The following is a 19,435-nucleotide window of genomic DNA, read 5'->3' as shown; positions in this document are numbered from 1 at the left end:
TACCCAAAATGGTTTCGACATTTATTAGGGTCTCATCAGCAAGAGCCAGAAGAGATGCCAAAGTTTTTTCAATTTTATTTTATGTATATCTGTTCCACACACGAGAGGCCATAAGACATACTATAGCACACTAGTGTAGTGTGTGTGGGTAATGTGCAATTCAGAGCAGAAGTCAAGTGATAAAATGGCTGCTGCTAGTGTGCAGCAATTGCAAGTTACAATTGCATGACAAAGGAACACCACTATAAACTCCAAATCAGAGACAGCAATAGAAAGTTTTTCTGCTTGGTTTAGTTTAATTCAGAAGTCATACATATTTCATATATATAAAAAAAGCCAACAGAGTTTTTTTTTGCATTTTTTTAAATCTTACATATTCAAAATGAAAAAACTGCTATTGTTAATTATGGCATAACTACCAGCAGTGGAGCTATGGCTTAATTATCAGGGTTTATAAATGTGTGGAGATGCTGAACAATTATGGTTATGACAGTAAATGCTCAGATGGAATTCAATATGGAATAGTTTATTCCTCAAAAAGAGATACTCCACTCTCTAAACTGGCTAAAACCAAAAAAATTGGGGAATGCAGAAAATCTTCTAACAGCTAAATTCAGATCTACCACATATTGTCATTCATGTCATCTTAAATATTTTTTAAAAATAACAAATTTCATTTATAAAGTCATATTCCAAGAGAGTACCTCATTTATCTCATCTGTCATTTTACGTTCAGGCATTTCTGGAATATCTTCACCAAATTCATAATAACTTCCATCCTCTTTGGTGATATTGTGTTCTTGTAAGTAATCAATTGCTTCTGAATAATTCATTCTACGGAATGGTTTTTGTGGGGGTTTAAACTCCTATAAGACATATTATTAATATTTATGAATATTAAGAACACTGAAAAGCACAGCAAAAGATATAAAAGAATAGCTGAATTAAAAATAACTGTTTATTAACAAATGAACAGTACGAGATTTTACATTAAATACTTGCTAAATAATGAATAAAAACAGCAAAATTATTGATCAACAGAGATTCGTTTTTGTAAGTTTTAATTCAGAATCATCAAATGAAAAGAAAAGCTGGTTAGCATTCTACAATTTGAACAGTTGTAATGTTTTTGCAACATCATCTCTGACAAAGTAACATGGAATATATTGTTGCATTGTAAACTTCCACCTTACAATGTGTCAAAATTTTCACATGCACATGAAACTAGCCTAGAGGGAAGGAGAGGTTAATAATATAAGATTATATGGTGTAGCAAATTAATTAAAGCAATTACTTTGTTTTGAAACACTCACTTTTAATGTCAATGTTTAAAAAATGAGCAGCAAAAGGCTGCAGGTCGAATCCCGCAGTGGGCATGGATATTTGTGATTGTCTGTGAAAATATTAGTGGTGGTGGTGTTGGTGTAGTTGCAGTTCATTGTGTTGGTGGATTGACTGGTGGGGACAGCTGTAGAGCAAGTGCCCTCCCTCAATGAGTCTATGGACTCCCTAGAGGTGTCATGTAATAATAATAACTGGCAACACACTTTCATCTTGCTCTCCTCCCCACCTTTTATATATGGATGGAAAATAGGAAAATTCTGTTCAATTTTAAAATGCATATTCAAACACCTAAACATTACAATTTCCATTAATATCATCACATTGCTTCAACTAAAGAGAAATATCTAATTACATTCGAATCCCCATACATGGTACTAATGCACTATAGGCTCATCAGCCAAACCTCTCATGTATGGGATCAATATCAAAATGTTATTTGTATCAAAGGATATTGGATTATGTTTAAATTTTCTAGAACATGCATATGACAAGGTGCTAAGAGAAAAACTGTTCAAAACAATACCATTATATGATACAAGTAAGATATTATACAGTCAATATTTAGATTCTCAGTCAGCAGTAAGTTAGAACTGAAGGCAATACAGGAAGATGGTTTCATACACCTGTATGGATGTGTAATACACTTGTACATCATATTAAATTAAACTTGCTAAGAAATTACATTCTTGTTTAATCCTTTATCCAAGTGTAAGCAAACAAAGTCTGCATGTGAAGTATCTTCACAATTAGGTTACCTGTACATAGACTAATGACTTTGCATTAATTGCTTTATTATTCCATAATGCAAAGTGCACATCCTTTCAGACATGTATAATGTGATGCATTATGACATAGCATTTTCTGGGTAGCATATTACTCAGACCAGTTTCTACTGAGGGGTAACTCTTCAAAACACTCTGAGTGACTCAAAGGGATCACTACTAAATTCATGACTCCTGAATAAGCCTAAGCAGGAAACTCAGTGGTGGCTCAACCCAGTTACAGGCAAAAAGCTACAAATCTGCTCTACTCCTCAGGAAGTGTGTGTGGGGTGAGGAGGAAGGCTTCTTTATAAACTCTGAGTGATCTAGATGATGACTCTGAATCTCACTGAATGAACCAAAAGGATCACTACTAAACTCATCTCCTCCTCACATGAATTATTTGGAGCAGGAAACTCATCAGTGGCTCTACTTAGTGACAAGCAACAACCTATCAACAGGCAGAACTGCTCTACTCCCCAGGAAGCAAGCAAGCCAGCTATCAGTGGGAGCCAGAACTAGAAGACAGAGACCAAAATTGAGGTATTGCAGAGGTCAAATATTTTCCACATACAAGTAGTGAAAAGGTGTATCACCTTAATATTAAAATACTCTGGATTAGATATAGTTGTGATAGTTTTTTCACTTGGCTATAAATTAAATTTGCCAAAAACTTAGATTCTTGTTTAATCCTTTACCCAAGTGTAAGCAAGCAAGCAAAGTTTATGTCAAGTATTTTTACAACTAGGCTATTTAAATATAAAGGTTTATGACTTCACATTAATTGCCTTCATATCTCATAATGCAAAATGCACATCCTTTTGGACAAATCCTAAAAGTAAAACCTGGCCTGGATAGTGGTCCTTCCCATAATGCATAGCATTATACATGTCCAAAAGGATGTGTGCCTAGCATTATAGGATACTAAAGCAATTAAGGTGTATGACACAATCTCTACTGTTATTCTCCATCTACATAGATCACATTATGAAGGAAAGGGGTATTAAACCAGGTAGCAAAATTGAAGTTATTCAACTAGGTATTTTGCTTTATGCAGATGGTGTACACTTATTCCTCAACAAATCCAGTACAAGTATTTAGTACTTTATAACTAAACTGAAAAACTTCTTTAGTAAATTTGGTATGCTAATAAAAAAAAACAATAATAAATAAATAAATAAACTATGAAAATCATAAACACGTTTAGGGGCATCTGAATAAATTTATAAGGAATAAGTGAGAAATTAGCCGAAATGCTTAAACTATAATATACAAGAGTGTTCAACACCCACTTTAGTTTATGAATCTGACAATATGGCTAGAAATAAAACAGTTGCTCAATGAATGACCAGAGACTATGGACATGAGTTTCAGAAAAATTAGGGGAGCAAATAGATAGCATCAATAGCAGATATCCTTTCAATAGATATAATGTGGTGATTAATCTAATGTTAAAGGCATCTTCTTGAAAAAAAAAATTGGTGGCTTTTTCAGTGATTGCCATTATTGTAAACCTAGTAAAGATTATAATTAGAAAGAGATTTATAACTATTTTATCCAAGAAATTTAACCGCCTATGCCACATCACATATGGATATGAGGAGTCCCTATACTAGTAGATAAAGTAGTTATAAACCATGGGTGGGCAAGTTCTTCGGTAATAAGAATTGCATATAATACATTTTTGAATGTTCAAGAGCCACAGAAAATATTATTTTAAAATTGTATTTATCAATAATAAAAAATAACTATATAGTAGTCCTACTCACCAAAGAAGAATATGTTTAACCTCTACTCGTTGAAGGCTTTGATTGATTCTTCATTTGTGCAGTTAATAGCTTAAAATCTGGCTGGTAGGATGTCAAAGCTATTCTAAGAAACTCGGTGAAGTGGCTGTTAGTGAGGATAGCATGATGTTTTGACTTGACAAATTTCATTACAGAGAAGAGAGATTCATAGCAGTAAGTTGTTCCAAAAACAGAGAGGTCGGAAGCCAGTTTTCTGAAGATTGGGATACTCTGCTTCTGGGATTTGTTTCCAAAAGTCAGTTACAGATGAGCTTTTATGTACTAGCTTCAAACCCAAATTTCCTGCAGCTCAATAAGCTCTGTCTCTATTGAAGCAACATCCATGGTAAAAGGTACAACAGCAGGACATCCATCGTTGATGACATCAATCACAAAAGGATTCACAAGAAATTCAAAACATGGCTTTAACTTTTATTAGTTTCTCAAACCTATTCTCAAAATCATTATAAAGTGTTTCTAAGTTTCCTTCGCATTGTTTCAGCTAAAATTGTCCTCCCATTGTTTGTTAAACACTCTCATTTGTTGTTCATATTTCTGTTTTATACTCTTCTGTTGCTCAGTCATTTTAAACAAGGGTTTTATAACTTTCACTAAAATCAATTTTAATTATCAATTAATCAGAAAAGTACTTATCTACACTAAAATTCACTAGTTATGTTCCGCTACCACCACAAGCACGTAACTTGTATACTTCATGAAGAGTGATGATGCAGAGTCCAGTCAACAGAGGAGATGGGTAATGCAGCGATCATAGTAGTCACTTTTCGAACTAATTTTGGCTGGAGCAACACAGGCCATTAAATGTCGAAACACTTTTTACCAACCAAATACAATAATAAAATCCACATTAACAACCCTTTTGGCCGGTACCATTTCAAAGCTAAAAATGTAAAGTTTCAAAATATGTTTTTTACTTATCTGTAAAAAAATATTAGAATATTTTATTAGAAATAAAATATTCTAATATTGGTACATACATATCATTTTAGCATAGGTGGCACCAGCGAATAATCAAGTTAAATTTGTGCTCCTGCATTTTATAGTAACTGCAAGTGTTTTTTGTACAAAATAAGCAGCAAACGGAAAAGTAACAGAAGTTACTAAGTAGCTGACTGCTACAGTACAACTCGTAAGTACCCATAGTCCATTAACTCTGCTATATTTTACATCTAAAAAACAGCCACGTGAAAGCGCCATGCCTACCGTCCGAAATAAAGATGACTGCAACAGAAGCCAACAACGGAAGACTACCTCCAGTCCCATCAGCGTAGCCAATCAACAACAAACCGAATGACATTAAGAAGTGACGCAGCTGTGAAACAGAAGCCAAAGAAGGGAAAAAAGTATATTGTGCGATTTCTGCTGCAACTGGATACATATTTCTTGCCCGAAAATAAACGAATTGCCGCACAAGCTTTTCACCGATCTAAACCAGCCCTACTTCTGTACGATGTGCCTCCCTTCCGTAAAACAGATACTAAACCTAGGCAAAAGAGTCATAAACCTCGAGCAACAGCTTAATATCATGATCGATACCTTCTCCTCCAAAATCGGAAAGTTGGAAACTAAGCTCGAGACGCTCAGCGCCCGACAGCAAGTGCACCTGCTAACGAACTTCGTGAACTAATCACATCATCGGTACATGAGTCGCTCAAGGCCAAAAATAGGAAACTCAACACTGTTACCCTGAACTTTCTGACAGAAAACGGTAAATCCATAAAAGAAGACATCGGCAAACTTGCAGGATTTATCCTGCAAGTTTGTCGATGCCATCATATCGGACCCATAAACAAAAGAAAGGTTGGAACAAACTATCCATGTTTTGTTAAAGTGACCTGCGACTCGCCAATAAACACAACCAAATTTATAACAGCAATAAACAACAAGCTAAAGGACACTTTCCCCAGTCGCTCATACACAGAGAGAACAAAGACGCCAACTCTGAAAACAACTAGAAGGAAAACACCAAAATGGAGACAACAGTCGGGTAATAGACTACAAACATCCAAACTAGTATAAAAACCAAGTGACGCCAGTAGCCACCAAGAACACCAGCATGCAGGCACTGCATAGGAAAAGTACAGGACCCTTAGGGTCAAATCCATGCCTTACAGAACCTTGCATATCCACTTCACCAACATCCATGGCCTCAACTCTAACCTCAACAGTATCCACTACCACCTGCAGTCCACCAAACCTCACCTACTCTTTTTAACCAAAACTCAAATCTCACCTCCCCCCAGCACTATTCATCTCAACCTTCCTAACTATACACTATTTAACTCCTTTCGATCCAAGGTCTGTGCATATATCTGCTCTGACATACCCTGCCAGAGAAGTAGCCTGGAATCGCCCGACTTTGACCTTCTTTGGCTGAAAATATCCCTCCCCCCACTCAGTTCAAATTCATCTACTGTCTCTATCACTCTCCTAACACCACCAATCACTCAGAGCTCTTTCATTTCCTCTCCTTAAAAGTTGATTTTCTCCAGTCCCACTCCCCAAACAGCAAAATCATCCTCCTGGGTGATTTCAACGTCCATAACACCAATTGGTTTTCCTCTTCTAGTCATATACAGATCCTGAAGGCAGAGATGCTGAAACATATGCAGTCACAAATGACCTCACGCAAATTGTTCAAAAACCGACCAGAATACCAGATAACCCAAACCACTCCCCAAATACCTAGATCTCTTCCTCACTAATGACCCCTCCAAATATGCATTGAATGTAGCAAGTCCTCTGGGTAATTCTGACCACAACTTTGTGCTTATCTCCTCCCCCATGCAACAACGCCTACATGGTTACTCCCACACAAGAGTAGTTTGGTATTATAATAGTGCCAAATGGGACAGTCTCTGAGACTACTATGCTTCATTCCCATGGTTAGACTATTGTTTCCGGTCTTACAGTCCAGACATATGCACCGAATGCATCACCAAAGTGATCCTCGCTGGCATGAAAGCATATATTCCCCACACTAGTCAGACCTGCCATCCCCTAACTAAACCCTGGTTCCAAAAAATGTACCAAGGCAGTACAAATGAAAAATCAGGCATACCACAACTGGCTCAAATCAAGAATCCCATCCTCATTCAAAGCTCGAAACAAATACAAGAAAACTATCAATACTTCCAAAACAGATTTTGAATGGGCAAAAAGCAGGAAGCTTGCAGCCTGTCCAAAAGGAAGACGTGTCTTTTGGTCCCTTGCCAAGACAATTAGCCATAACTTTTGCACTACATTATTCTCACCTCTATCATACCCAGATGACTCATTTACAACATCACCCATAGAAAAAGCTAACCTCCTGGCATCACACTTGCCTCCAATGCACACATACCTGACAATAGCAAATGCCCTCCAGTCATTCCAACTGCCCAACATACAATGCCCCTATATCCTTTTGCCAAAAAGACATCACAAACCAGTTGTCTAAATAAGACACAAAAAAGTCTCCTGGCTCAGACGGAATTCCTCCAATTATTCTGAAGGTCTGTGCAGCTATCCTATGTCACCTGTACACACTCTCTTATTCCACTGGTGTATATATATATATATATATATATATATATATATATCCCAAAACCTGGAAACTGGCCTATATTCAACCCATTCCTAAAAAGGGTGACAAATCATTGCCATCTAACTACCACCCTATCTTACTCACTCACTTCAGTCCTATCTAAAGTAATGGAGAAAATCATCAACTCTCAAATCCTAATCTACCTCGAAGGTACCCAGCTATTAAGCGACCACCAATATGGATTCCGCCAAAGCTGTTCAACAGGAGACCTACTCTCATACATCACCCATTACTGGACAAGCGCTATGGAGAAATTTGGCAAATCCCATGTAGTTGCACTTGATATCTCCAAAGCCTTTGACCGAGTCTGGCACAATGGCTTACTAAGCAAACTCCCATCATTTGGACTGCCTCAGGACTTCTACAGATGGACTGCCAGCTTCCTGTCTGGATGCTATGTGTGATGGTAGATGGCTCCCTATCCTCTCACCATCCAACTAATGCTGGGGTCCCTCAAGGCTCAGTTCTCTCACCGACCCTCTTCCTTCTATATATCAATGACCTACTTCAGTTGACCTCTGAACCCAATACACAGTTTTGCAGATGACAGCACACTACATTCCTCCCTTTCATTTGACAAACCCTACCCTACACAACTCACTTCAATGCACAGAACATCAACCACCACTGCCCTTAATTCCGACCTCCAAGCCATCCTCCGATGGGGCTCAGACAACCTTGTCAACTTCAACGCTAGTAAAACCCAGTTCTGTCTTATTTCTCACAAAAAAGAACAATTTTCCGCCAGCATTGTTTTCAATAACACTCAAATTCACAGACAAGACGAAATTTCTCTTCTCGGAATTACCATGACATTAAGCCTCTTCTGGCATAAACACATCACAACCATTGCATCTTCAGCTTCCAAAAAACTAGGTTTTCTCTTTTGCTTAAGATGCTACTTCACATCTAAACAGCTGTCAACACTATACAAGTCACAAATCTGTCCAGCTCTCGAATACTGCTCTGACATCTGGAGTGGGGCTCCAAAAAGCTTCCTCAAAATGCTTGACTCAATACAGAGGAGAGCAATTAGACTAATAAATGATCCATCCCTCACCAACTCGCCCCCCCCCCACTTTCACATAGACACTTGGTCTCTGCAATCTGTATATTATATAAATACTTTCACGGGAAAGGTTCATCTGAAACAGCATCAATAATTCCCCCACCCTGTATCAAGCCCACTGGAACACGTACAGCTGTCGCCCAACATCCTTTTACAGTACACCTCGAAACCTACAGAACAAGTTTCTTCTCCTCCTCATTCATTCCTGCTACTGCAGTACTGTGGAAAAGTCTTTCCCCTGATGTATTTCCCAAGGAATACAATATACAGGCATTCAAATCAAATGTAAACAAGTTTCTCCTTTCACAACCCATCACCCGTATACGGTACTAACGTACTATAGGTACCAGCCAACCTCCTGTATATGGGCCCCAACATAAAAAAAAATAAAATAAAATAAATAAAAAAAAATACTATACTACTATAGATTATTAATATAAAAATTTAGAAAAAATAGCAATGAAAACCGGTATTGTCTCGGGAGCCGCAGTTTGCCCACCCCTGTTATAAACTTTTCCAATGATAGGCTTAATGAAATAGAATCTTCATAATTGCAAGCATTAAAATATACCAGGTTTTTATCTCAAGAAGATGGCTTGAACATTAGATTAATTACTGCATCCTCTTTTATTCAAAGTTCATCTATCAAAAAACAATATTATGGCTTTAGAAAGGAGTGTCCTAAGAAGTTTACGTAATAATCACATCATCATCATTATTCTTAAAGAAGACAAGGGAAATTCCACAGTTATATTAAGAATTGTAGTTTATGACACCAAGATCTTATATTATTGTAATCTTCCTGCTATTCAGAAACACTCTGATCCTACTTAGTCTTCACATAGCAAGAGTAATGATCAGATCTCGAACACAACTGGTTTCTCAGAGGAACTTATAGAGGTTAATGACTTCACATTAACTGCTTTAGTATCCCATTATGTAAAGCACAATTTAAATCAAGATACCCCATCACCCACAGACTATATGGTGTCCATAATACACAAAACTGATATTTCCCTCCATTTAATAGTGGATGGTATAAACTCTTCCACCATCTTCTCTCTAAATATTTATCCAAACTCTTAAGACTCACAGCAAACACTCAGATTCCTTTTTAAAGAACTCAACTTATTTTGTAAAAAGACTTACAGATATCTTAGTCATCCCATCAGATAGATACTTTATCCAATCTGGATAGTATACTGTTATTCATAGACATTCCAGTCAGAGGATCAGTTGATAGTAGGGATGGGACAAATGGGCTTCTGCGATTCATGTACACTAATGCCAGGAGTATTAGGAACAAGAAGGAAGAGTTTTTGGCCATGATTGGCACTTCCAGGCCACAGGTTGTTGGTATTAGTGAAACATGGCTGACAGAAGATGATAAAGCTAGTGGAATTGAATGCGACGGGTATAGCGTGTTCAGGAGTGACGGGGTGAATAAAAAGGGGGGAGGAGTGTTATTGATGATAGCTGATGAGCTTCAGCCAAGGAGTATAGAAGTTGAACTGCAGGATGGGGAAAAAAGCACATTTGAGGCTGTTTGGTGTGAGATAGAATCTAGCAGAACAAAACATACAATTGGGTGCTGCTATAGACCGGGTGATGGAGTGGATGGTGGGGATAGTATGCATAAGCAAATAGAAGAAATGAATGGAAGGAGGGTAATTATTATGGGTGATTTCAATTATGGTAACATTGACTGGAAAGAGGAGAGGGCACATGGGAGGAAGGAATTGGATTTTATGCGGTTATTAAGGGACAACTATCTACTGCAACATGTATTGGAAAATACCAGGGGGAAGAGAGTGCTGGACCTAGTAATTGCAACTGAGAACGTGGCTGTAACGAACATGACCATGTTGCCACCAATTGGTGAGAGTGACCACAAGGTCATGACTTGGGAGGTGGCTAAAGGAGTCGAATTTACAATTAAGACTGGGTACATGTGGAATTACCGGGTTGATAAGTATGACAAGCTTAGGTGTGCTTGGCTCAATGCCATGGCATGTAAAATTGCAAGGGCTGGATGTTGATAGTGCATGGGAGGTGGTTAAGAACTGTTTGCAGGAGGAAATGGTTGACTGTATACCAAGAATCCAAATAATAAATCAAGTAGGGGTTAAATGGATGAATAACACCATTAAGCGTGAGCTGCAAAAAAAGAAACAATTTTGGAGGGAATTTAAGGAGAAGGGTGACCATCAGGCACAGGAACAGTATAAAGCTCAGGCCAGGATGATAACAAGGGTGGTAAGAAAAGCAAAAGCAGATTACGAAAGGAAATTGGCCACGCAGGCTAAAGAGAATCCCAAACAGTTTTTTCAATATGTTGCAAGTAAAAGGAAAAATGCTCATGGTAGAATGATCTTAAAAAATGCTGAGGGTAGGGAGGTAACCGAATCAGTCGATATTGTGGAATTACTGAGCGAGCACTTTGCAAGAGTATATTATCCAGGTGGTGACTTTGCAGGAATGGAAGAACCAACAGCTTATACTGGAATTGTGATGAATGAAGTAGAGGTAACTAGTCTATTACAGAACTTCAATGTCAATACATCTGTGGGATTGGATGGTATACCAGCTCGTGTCGTACGTGAAGCGGCCAAAGAATTGTCAGTGCCCTTGACCATTTTGTTTAATTTGAGCCTCAGGACTGGGTCAGTCCAAAGGGGGGGGGGGGGGAAGAGGGGAAAATAGTTCCACTGCACAAAGGTGCAGTGGAACTATTTGTTCTTGAAAATTACCGGCCAATCAGCATAACAGGAATCATTATCAAGGTCTTAGAGAAAATAGTCAAGAGGAAAATACAAGATTGGATAGAAGAAAATGGGATACTATATCGGGGACAGCATGGTTTTGTGAAGGGTAGGTCATGCCTCAGTAACTTGCTCACGTATTATAACACAGGGACGGCTGAACTGGATAAGGGTAATGGGTTTACAGTGATTCTACTGGACCTTGCTAAGGCCTTTGACAGGATACCACATGGAATTCTAATCAGTAAATTGCAGCATATGGGAATGGACATAGGGTTGGTGAGATGGATAGGAGGGTGGTTGATGGAGAGATATCAGAGAGTGGTTTACTCAGGAGTAGAGTCCACAAGACGGCCTGTGACTAGTGGTGTGCCACAAGGATCTGTTCTTGGACCACTGCTGTTTAATTTGTTCATAAATGATATAGGAAAGGATCTGAGAGGAACAGTTCATTTGTTTGCGGATGATGCGAAGTTGGGTAGGGCAATAGTGAATGCAGATGACATCAAAATTTTGCAGGATGATTTGGATAGATTGGAGGTCTGGGCTAAGGAGAATGGATGTCAATTTAATGTGGCAAAATGTAAGGTTATGCATTTTGGGGTGAAAAGATTGGCGGCAGTTTACTGCATTGGTGGAACCGTGCTCCAGGAAATTGATGAGGCACAAGATTTAGGAGTGTGTGGATAAGGAATTGAAATTTAGGGGACACATTGCAAAAGTGGCCAAATCAGCTCATCAAATCACTTGGTTGCTGAAGAATATGTTGACAAGCAGAGACAAGCAGGTTATTGTTCCTCTGTATCGATAAGACCTTGATAAGACCCCATCTCGACTACTGTGCTCAGATTTGGTCACCTAGGTTTCTTCTTGATGGGGAGGAGGTGGAGAGGATCCAGAGGTGAGTGACCAAGATGATAGCAGGTCTGTGGAATGAACCGTATGAGAACAGGTTGAGGATTTGTGGGTTGCAAAAATTGGTTGATAGGCGGAAGAGGGGAGATATGATTGAGACATTCAAATTACTGAAGGGTTTCTATAAAATTAATTCAGAAGATATTTTTCAGAACAGGGCTGGTTGTGGGAGGACTAGGGGGCATCCATGGAAACCGGGCAAAAGTGTGGTTAGTAAAGGTGTTAGAGCTGGGTTCTTTACTTTTAGAGTAGTGAATGAGTGGAATGCGCTCCCTGAGTCTGTGGTGGATGCTGTGACAGTGAATGGGTTTAAGGCGAGGTATGATAGATACTGTATGAATGTCGAATAGTTGTGATGAATATGATTTGGGGCCTCCCTCAATGAATCTAATGACTCCCTGGAGTTGCCCGTAATAATAGTCTCGCAGACCTATTTCTACATGTCTCTGCCATCACTGCTTTCAAGTCTTCTTCTTCACTTGGAAAGTTTTACTTTGAAAATATGGTTTAGAAATGGGTTCTCATTATCAGTGCTCACTACCAATTTATTTATGGAAAAATTTAAGGATGAAGTCCTGGTAAGCTATACTAAACTCATACATACAGTAGCAATACGTGGATAATGTTTTTATTGTCTGGAAACACACTCTTAAATGCCTAGCAGATATGATTCCTCAATAATCGTCATCCTCAATATGCTGGAGATTGAGAAGGATGATAAATTACCTTTAAGTCCTTATCAAGAAAAAGGTGAGGAAATCAACATGAATGAGAAGATACCTACATATCAGCTCATTTCCCCATACTCGGTAAAAGATAGGTATTATCAAACTTTAAAAAAACTATGCTTTAAATATTAAGAATGATTAAATCCAGACCATCTGCTTCCATGGTGTGTATACAAAATGATTCATTCACATGCCATCTTAAACAGAAACCAGGGCCTTACACTTCATGAGTTTGGAAGTCATTAATTCATTTAAGTAACTTATAGGACTTTTATTATGCCAAGACCACGATGATGCATCTAATATCATGCATGAAAAGCTTCTTTATTAATTGCTTTAATTTTTTTTAAAAAAACAATGGTTGTTAAAATGTTCAGATCTTGTTGTACATTATCTTGATGTTAGCTAAATGACAGTGAAACATTCCAGTGTGTTTAATCTTCTAATAATCTAAATTTACTACACATTCTTTATTCTTGAACTATTCTTTAATCCTCATAGTTATTACTTCAAGTTTATGTTGTTAAATTTCCCCACAGTTATTAATCTGAGTAGTTTTACTGACTTATAGCTTTTTCTCGATAAGTACATTTATATAAACAGTTCAGAATGTACTTAATCGGAAACTTTTAACAGAACAAACCTTATGGAAATAAGTTATTGTATACCTAGAGTCTGAATAATAAATCAAGTAGGGGATAAATGGATGAATAACACCATTAAGCTTGAGTTGCAAAAAAAGAAACAACTATGGAGGGAATTTAAGGAGAAGGGTGACCGGCAGGCACATGAACGGTATAAAGCGCAGGCCAGAAGGGTGACGAGTGTGGTAAGAAAAGCAAAAAAGGATTACGAAAGAACATTGGCCATGCAGGCTAAAGAGAATCCTAAACAGTTTTTTAGATATGTAGCAAGTAAAAGGAAAAATGTACATGGCAGATTGATTTTAAAGAATGCCGATGGTAGGGAGGTAACTGAATCAGTTGAGATAGTTGAGTTACTGAGTGAGCACTTTGCAAAAGTATATCATCCAGGTGGTGACATTGCAGAAACGAATAAACCAGTAGATTATACGGGAATTGTGGTTAATGAAGTGGAGGTGAGTAGTCTATTGCATAACCTCAATGTCAATACATCTGTGGGATTGGATAGTATACCAGCTCGTGTTGTACGAAAAGCAGCTAAAGAATTGTCAGTACCCTTGACCATATTGTTTAATTTGAGTCTTGGGTCTGGGTTAGTCCCGAGCGGGTGGAAAGAGGGGAAAATAGTTCCACTGCATAAAGGTGGTTCCAAGTAAATTGTTGTAAATTTACTGTTGTAAATTTCGGTAATTTCGGTAAATGTCGGTAATTTACAATGTTGTAAATTACCGACCGATTAGCATATCAGGAATCATTCAAGGTCTTAGAGAAATTAGTCAAGAAAAGAATACAGGATTGGATAGATGAAAATGGGATATTGTATGGGGGACAACATGGTTTTGTGAAAGGTAGATCATGCCTCAGTAACTTGCTCACGTTTTATAACACAGTGACGGCTGAACTGGATAGGGGTAATGGGTTTACAGTGATACTACTGGACCTTGCCAAGGCCTTTGATAGGATACCACATGGAACCCTAATCAGTAAACTGGAGCAGATGGGTATAGATATAGGGTTGGTGAGATGGATAAGAGGGTGGTTGAAGGAGAGATATCAAAGAGTGGTTTATTCAGGAGTGGAGTCTAAAAGACGTCTTGTGACTAATGGAGTGCCACAGGGCTCTGTTCTTGGACCACTGCTTTTCAATTTGTTCATTAATGATATTGGAAAGGATCCGAGAGGAAATGTTCACGTGTTTGCTGATGATGCAAAGTTGGGTAGAGCAATTGTGAGTGCACAAGATGTCAAAATTTTACAGGATGATTTGGATAGTTTGGAGGACTGGGCTAGGAAAAATGGATGTCAATTTAATGTGGCAAAGTGTAAGGTTATGCACTTTGGGGTGAAAAGAATAGCAGCAGTATATCGCATTGGTGGAATCATACTCCAGGAGATTGATGAGGCCAGGGATTTGGGAGTGTTGGTGGATAGGGAGTTGAAATTTAGGGGGCACATTGCAAAAGTAACTAAAACAGCTCACCAAATCACTTGGCTTCTGAAAAATACTTTAACATGCAGAGACGAACAAGTTGTTGTTCCTCTGTATCGAGCCTTGATAAGACCCCATCTGGACTTCTGTGCCCAGCTATGGGCACCAGGGTTTCTTTGTGATGGGGAGGAAGTGGAGAGGGTCCAGAGACGAGTGACCAAGATGATAGCAGGTCTGTGGAATGAACCTTATGAGAATAGGTTGAAGATTTGTGGGTTGCAGAAATTGGATGATAGGCGAAGGAGGGGTGATATGATTGAGACATTCAAATTACTGAAGGGTTTTTATAAGATTGATCCAGAAGATATTTTTGATAATATGACTGGTGGTGGGAGGACTAGGGGCCATGCATGGAAGCTGGGCAAGAGCGTGGTTGACAAGGGTGTTAGAGCTAGGTTCTTTACTTGGAGAGTGGTAAATGAGTGGAATAAGCTTCCAGAGTCTGTTGTGGGTGCTACGACCGTGAATGAGTTCAAGGCAAGGTATGATAGATACTGTGTGAATGTTGAATAGTTGTTCTTGACATGATGTTAGGGCCTCCCTCGATGAGTCTGTCGACTCCTTGGAGTTTCCCGGAACAACAACAATAATAATAATAATAAGTTGTAGCAGTGAGGCATCCATGAGTTTTCTGTAAACAGAGTGATTAGATGTTCTCTTGGAGATACTTTGGATTGCTGGAATAACTGAACCCACACTCAATGAACAGTGCCACAAGTTCAGCAAAATACTAGAAAATCAGTTTTGATGGATGAAGTTCTATGGTTTTGTTTTTTTGTAGCTTCTTGAGGATTAGAGTTTGCCGCTCTGTTTATTTTCGGAAGGAGAAAACTAGAGAACTTCCTGCTCTCCAGATGGTGCATGAGAAATAGTAAAAAAAAAAAAAAAAAAAAATGGACCTGATATGGAGGAGATAAATTCCAAACATTCTTGTGGAAGAGAGCAAGTCATATTCTTTTTTTTTTTGTTTTTTTTTTTAAAAAAAAGAAAAAACCAATTTTCACTTAAATAAATTATGCATTTCTGAAAATTATTTCATATTACTTCAAAAATTAAGTAGAAAAGGATAGCAAAACATATTTAAATGGAATGGAACTGATATTCTATATCCAAATTTAAGCTAATGCTAATAAATAACAAATAGGAAATTTTTATATTAGAGACCATGTGGCAAGCAAACAGCATGCTTTTATCTTCTTCTGATGACAATTTCTCTGAAACCAGCATACTGTCATATACCACTGCCTTTTTTGTGTATTAGTTGTTTTAGTTTTTTTCTTTTTAAATTCATAACTTTTGTTTACTGTATTTTAGTCTTTTTATTCCTCTCATGTATTTATTTATGTTCCACATTTTTTGGTGCTGATCTCAAACTCAAAGTACTCAAGTCTAACATCCTCATTACCTTTTTTTTATATATATTTAAAATTTTTTTTTTTACATAGTCTGGAAACCCTGCTCTAGAGACCAAACATGGATCCTTTTCAAACCACTTAATGCCTCTAATAAACAAGGTGGTGGGATTCATCTCCCACCTAAAGACAATCACAAACATCCATACCCACGGCAGGATTCAAATTCACAGTCTGTTGGTTGGAGAGTGGATATGCCAACTAAGCCAGCAAATGATTCAGGAATGTTTTATCACTGTGACATTCTACAGACAGACTTGCGTTACATGTTAACAGCTTATTTTTTTGTAAATTAAATCATACTGATAAAATAATTACTAACTAAATTTTTATATCAAGGAGAGTGACAACTTCATTCCATTTAAATAAGCTTTGTTTACTTTTCTATTTTCATTCATTTTGGTTTCAATATCTCAATCAGGATAAATATGTATGGCTCACTAAGAATCAATTCTTAAAGAAGCCTTGAATACTCTGTCATAGTTATGATAATATGAGGACTAATGACCAGTGTGTGTGTGCCTAATCAACAATTTCCTTTGGCAATATGAATTTTGTGGTCTCTACATATACAGGTTCTGATGTATCTTTTTTTGTTAGTATCAAGGATTTCTTTGATTTCTTCTTTAAGGAGGTCTTTTGGAATATGACTGGACAAGGTCCTCCACATCTTCAGGGTCTCCTCAAAGTTGAGATTTGTTACAAGATGTGCTGCTTCTTCAATTTCATTTTGTTGTCTGTAATGTAATGAGTTTGTACCCACTAAAATAAGGCAGATGCAAAGGCCAAAAATTTTCCCCTATCACTAAAATTATTTGTTGATTATATTTTTCCACACTTTGCCAACATTATCTATAGCATTTCTGATGTTATGACTTCCAGAATTCCTTTAATGTTAACTTGCTTTCTCATTAGTTACCACAAAATATTTTGAATATGAGCATATGGTACTTTGTTGTAAAGTAACTTATAACATTTGTATTTTGATTAGGAGGGAAAAAGACTACTTACAGGATTGAATTCTTGTATCAAGTGTCCAACAGAAGACTTCAGAATCCTATTTACAACATCAACAACTAAATCTTCCAAACTGTTCAAAAGATCATCAAATGTAATGAAAGGGCATTCTGCTTCTATATGAGTATATCTGAAAACAAGTATAAGAATATTCCTTAAACACTATGCTTCTGTGCATACCAAATAAGAATATGATCCTAATTACAAAATGGATATAGCAATTGTTACAAAAACTAACTTCTTACTGATTATTTTCTACCCTTAAAAAAATGATAGGAAAAAAAGTAAACTGACTCCATATTTGAATAATAATCTAAATATTCTTACTCAGAGGATATTCACTCAGACATTTTTTTAATGTATTTTTTCTAGTGGGGGGGGGGGGGAGATGACTCATTACCCAACACACTGCTTATAGGAAGCCTATATTAAATAGTTTCATATTTGGTCTTAAAGAAGGGTTCTTGAAATATCTACATACCATGAAGTACAAACATGTATGACCTTTTGTGTGGAATTCACTTTAAAAAAAAATTACAAAACATATACACACCACGTCAACAAATTCTTATAATTTACATGCGACATAACTTGAAATTTTTCAGATGTAGATTTTCAACTTGTCAAAATATGCTTTTTCACAAGAACTATGATGTTTATGATCTGCATTCAAAGAGTTATATTGAATGGTGTGTACATCTCTAAAAATCTGACACATGTATCAAAAGGTAGAGTATGGTTTATGAAATTATGGCTGGTTTATAACATCTTGTATCTATAGCAGGACTTCCAGATTAATCATCCCTCAGTACAACTGCAGTATTACATATGATAGGTAAATAATGTTTCATTGTTAGAAGCAAGATCAACAAGAAGCAGGCAAAACACCTGAAAACACATGTAAATGACAGACAAAATATACTGGGTTCACAATTCCAACTAATACCAAAATGAGACCTCCAATGCTTCAGCTTGGGGAAGGTTCACCCATTCACAAAGTAACCACATCTAACCTATAACAATAAACACAAAAAATAGAGGGATTCTGATGATTTTTCTCTATAGTAAACTGGACATGCAAATCATCATAGATCACCAAAAAACATCATCTGGCAACATTAGAAGCCAATTTCTTGTCTGAAATTGTTTCTTTTAAAAACCACGAGAATATCCTTCAAATGTGTGTGTGTGTGTGTGTGTGTGTGTGTGTGTGTGTGTGTGTGTGTGTGTGTGTGTGTGTGTGTGTGTGTGTGTGTGTTTATTCCTTCAGGGTAGTTTACTTTGTAGTGGTTTACTGCAATCAGTTATGGTGATTGATTGCACTCTATAGGTATCAATATATTAGCTTTTGTGGCAAACACAGAATACCAGAACATGTGGTCTTGATGGAAGGTGTATGTGTGTAGGGGGTTCTCTTGCTATTTGTTTATCTCTAGAATATCACTGCATGGTTCATTAAACCAGCAATGCTCTCCAACCAGTAGGATGGATCCAATATTGCAATCCCATTACACTTGGACTGCCTCTAGATGGAAGATAAATTTCAATACATGGTGTCAGAAAAACCAATGTGATCTGAAGTGGCTTGAAAACAATTTCATGTCTTGAGCTTCTTGGATTTCTGTGGCTATGTTGAACTTCTTACGAATGTCAATATCTTAAAATTATGCAGTCTATTTAAGAACTCACAAGAGTTCTGTGTCTTGTCTCAAGAGCAGGATTTGCAGTTTATCTAACCTTTAACCAACCCATTGTAAGAAATTTATCACAGGTTTACAACCTTTCATAAGTGGGATTTACATAAAAAAACTTTCATTTAGTCACTGAAGAATTGCAGAAATCAACTGTAAATCAGTTAACTCTGATGCTAATTTGGAGTATCGATCGGCTTTGCAATTAA

At 37.3% G+C, this 19,435-nt stretch overlaps 1 protein-coding gene across 1 annotated transcript in view; it reads right to left on the bottom strand.

The window, feature by feature from the left end:
* The window catches only part of AsnRS (asparagine--tRNA ligase), a 285,820-nt gene that overhangs the window by 103,608 nt on the left and 162,777 nt on the right, over positions 1 to 19,435 (bottom strand). The window contains exons 12-13 of the mRNA XM_090406589.1: positions 17,530 to 17,665; positions 705 to 866 (exon numbers count right to left, since the gene is read on the bottom strand). Of these exons, the coding sequence (XP_090262715.1) occupies positions 705 to 866; positions 17,530 to 17,665 (298 nt within the window). The remainder of the gene's footprint in view (positions 1 to 704; positions 867 to 17,529; positions 17,666 to 19,435) is intronic.

This window comes from Typopeltis vanoorti, chromosome 16 (assembly GCF_054136105.1).
Source record: "Typopeltis vanoorti isolate ZY-2024b chromosome 16, IOZ_Tvanoo_1.0, whole genome shotgun sequence".
Taxonomy (NCBI): domain Eukaryota; kingdom Metazoa; phylum Arthropoda; class Arachnida; order Uropygi; family Thelyphonidae; genus Typopeltis; species Typopeltis vanoorti.
Note: the sequence above shows the minus strand (reverse complement) of the source record. Positions and strands in the feature narration are given on the sequence as shown.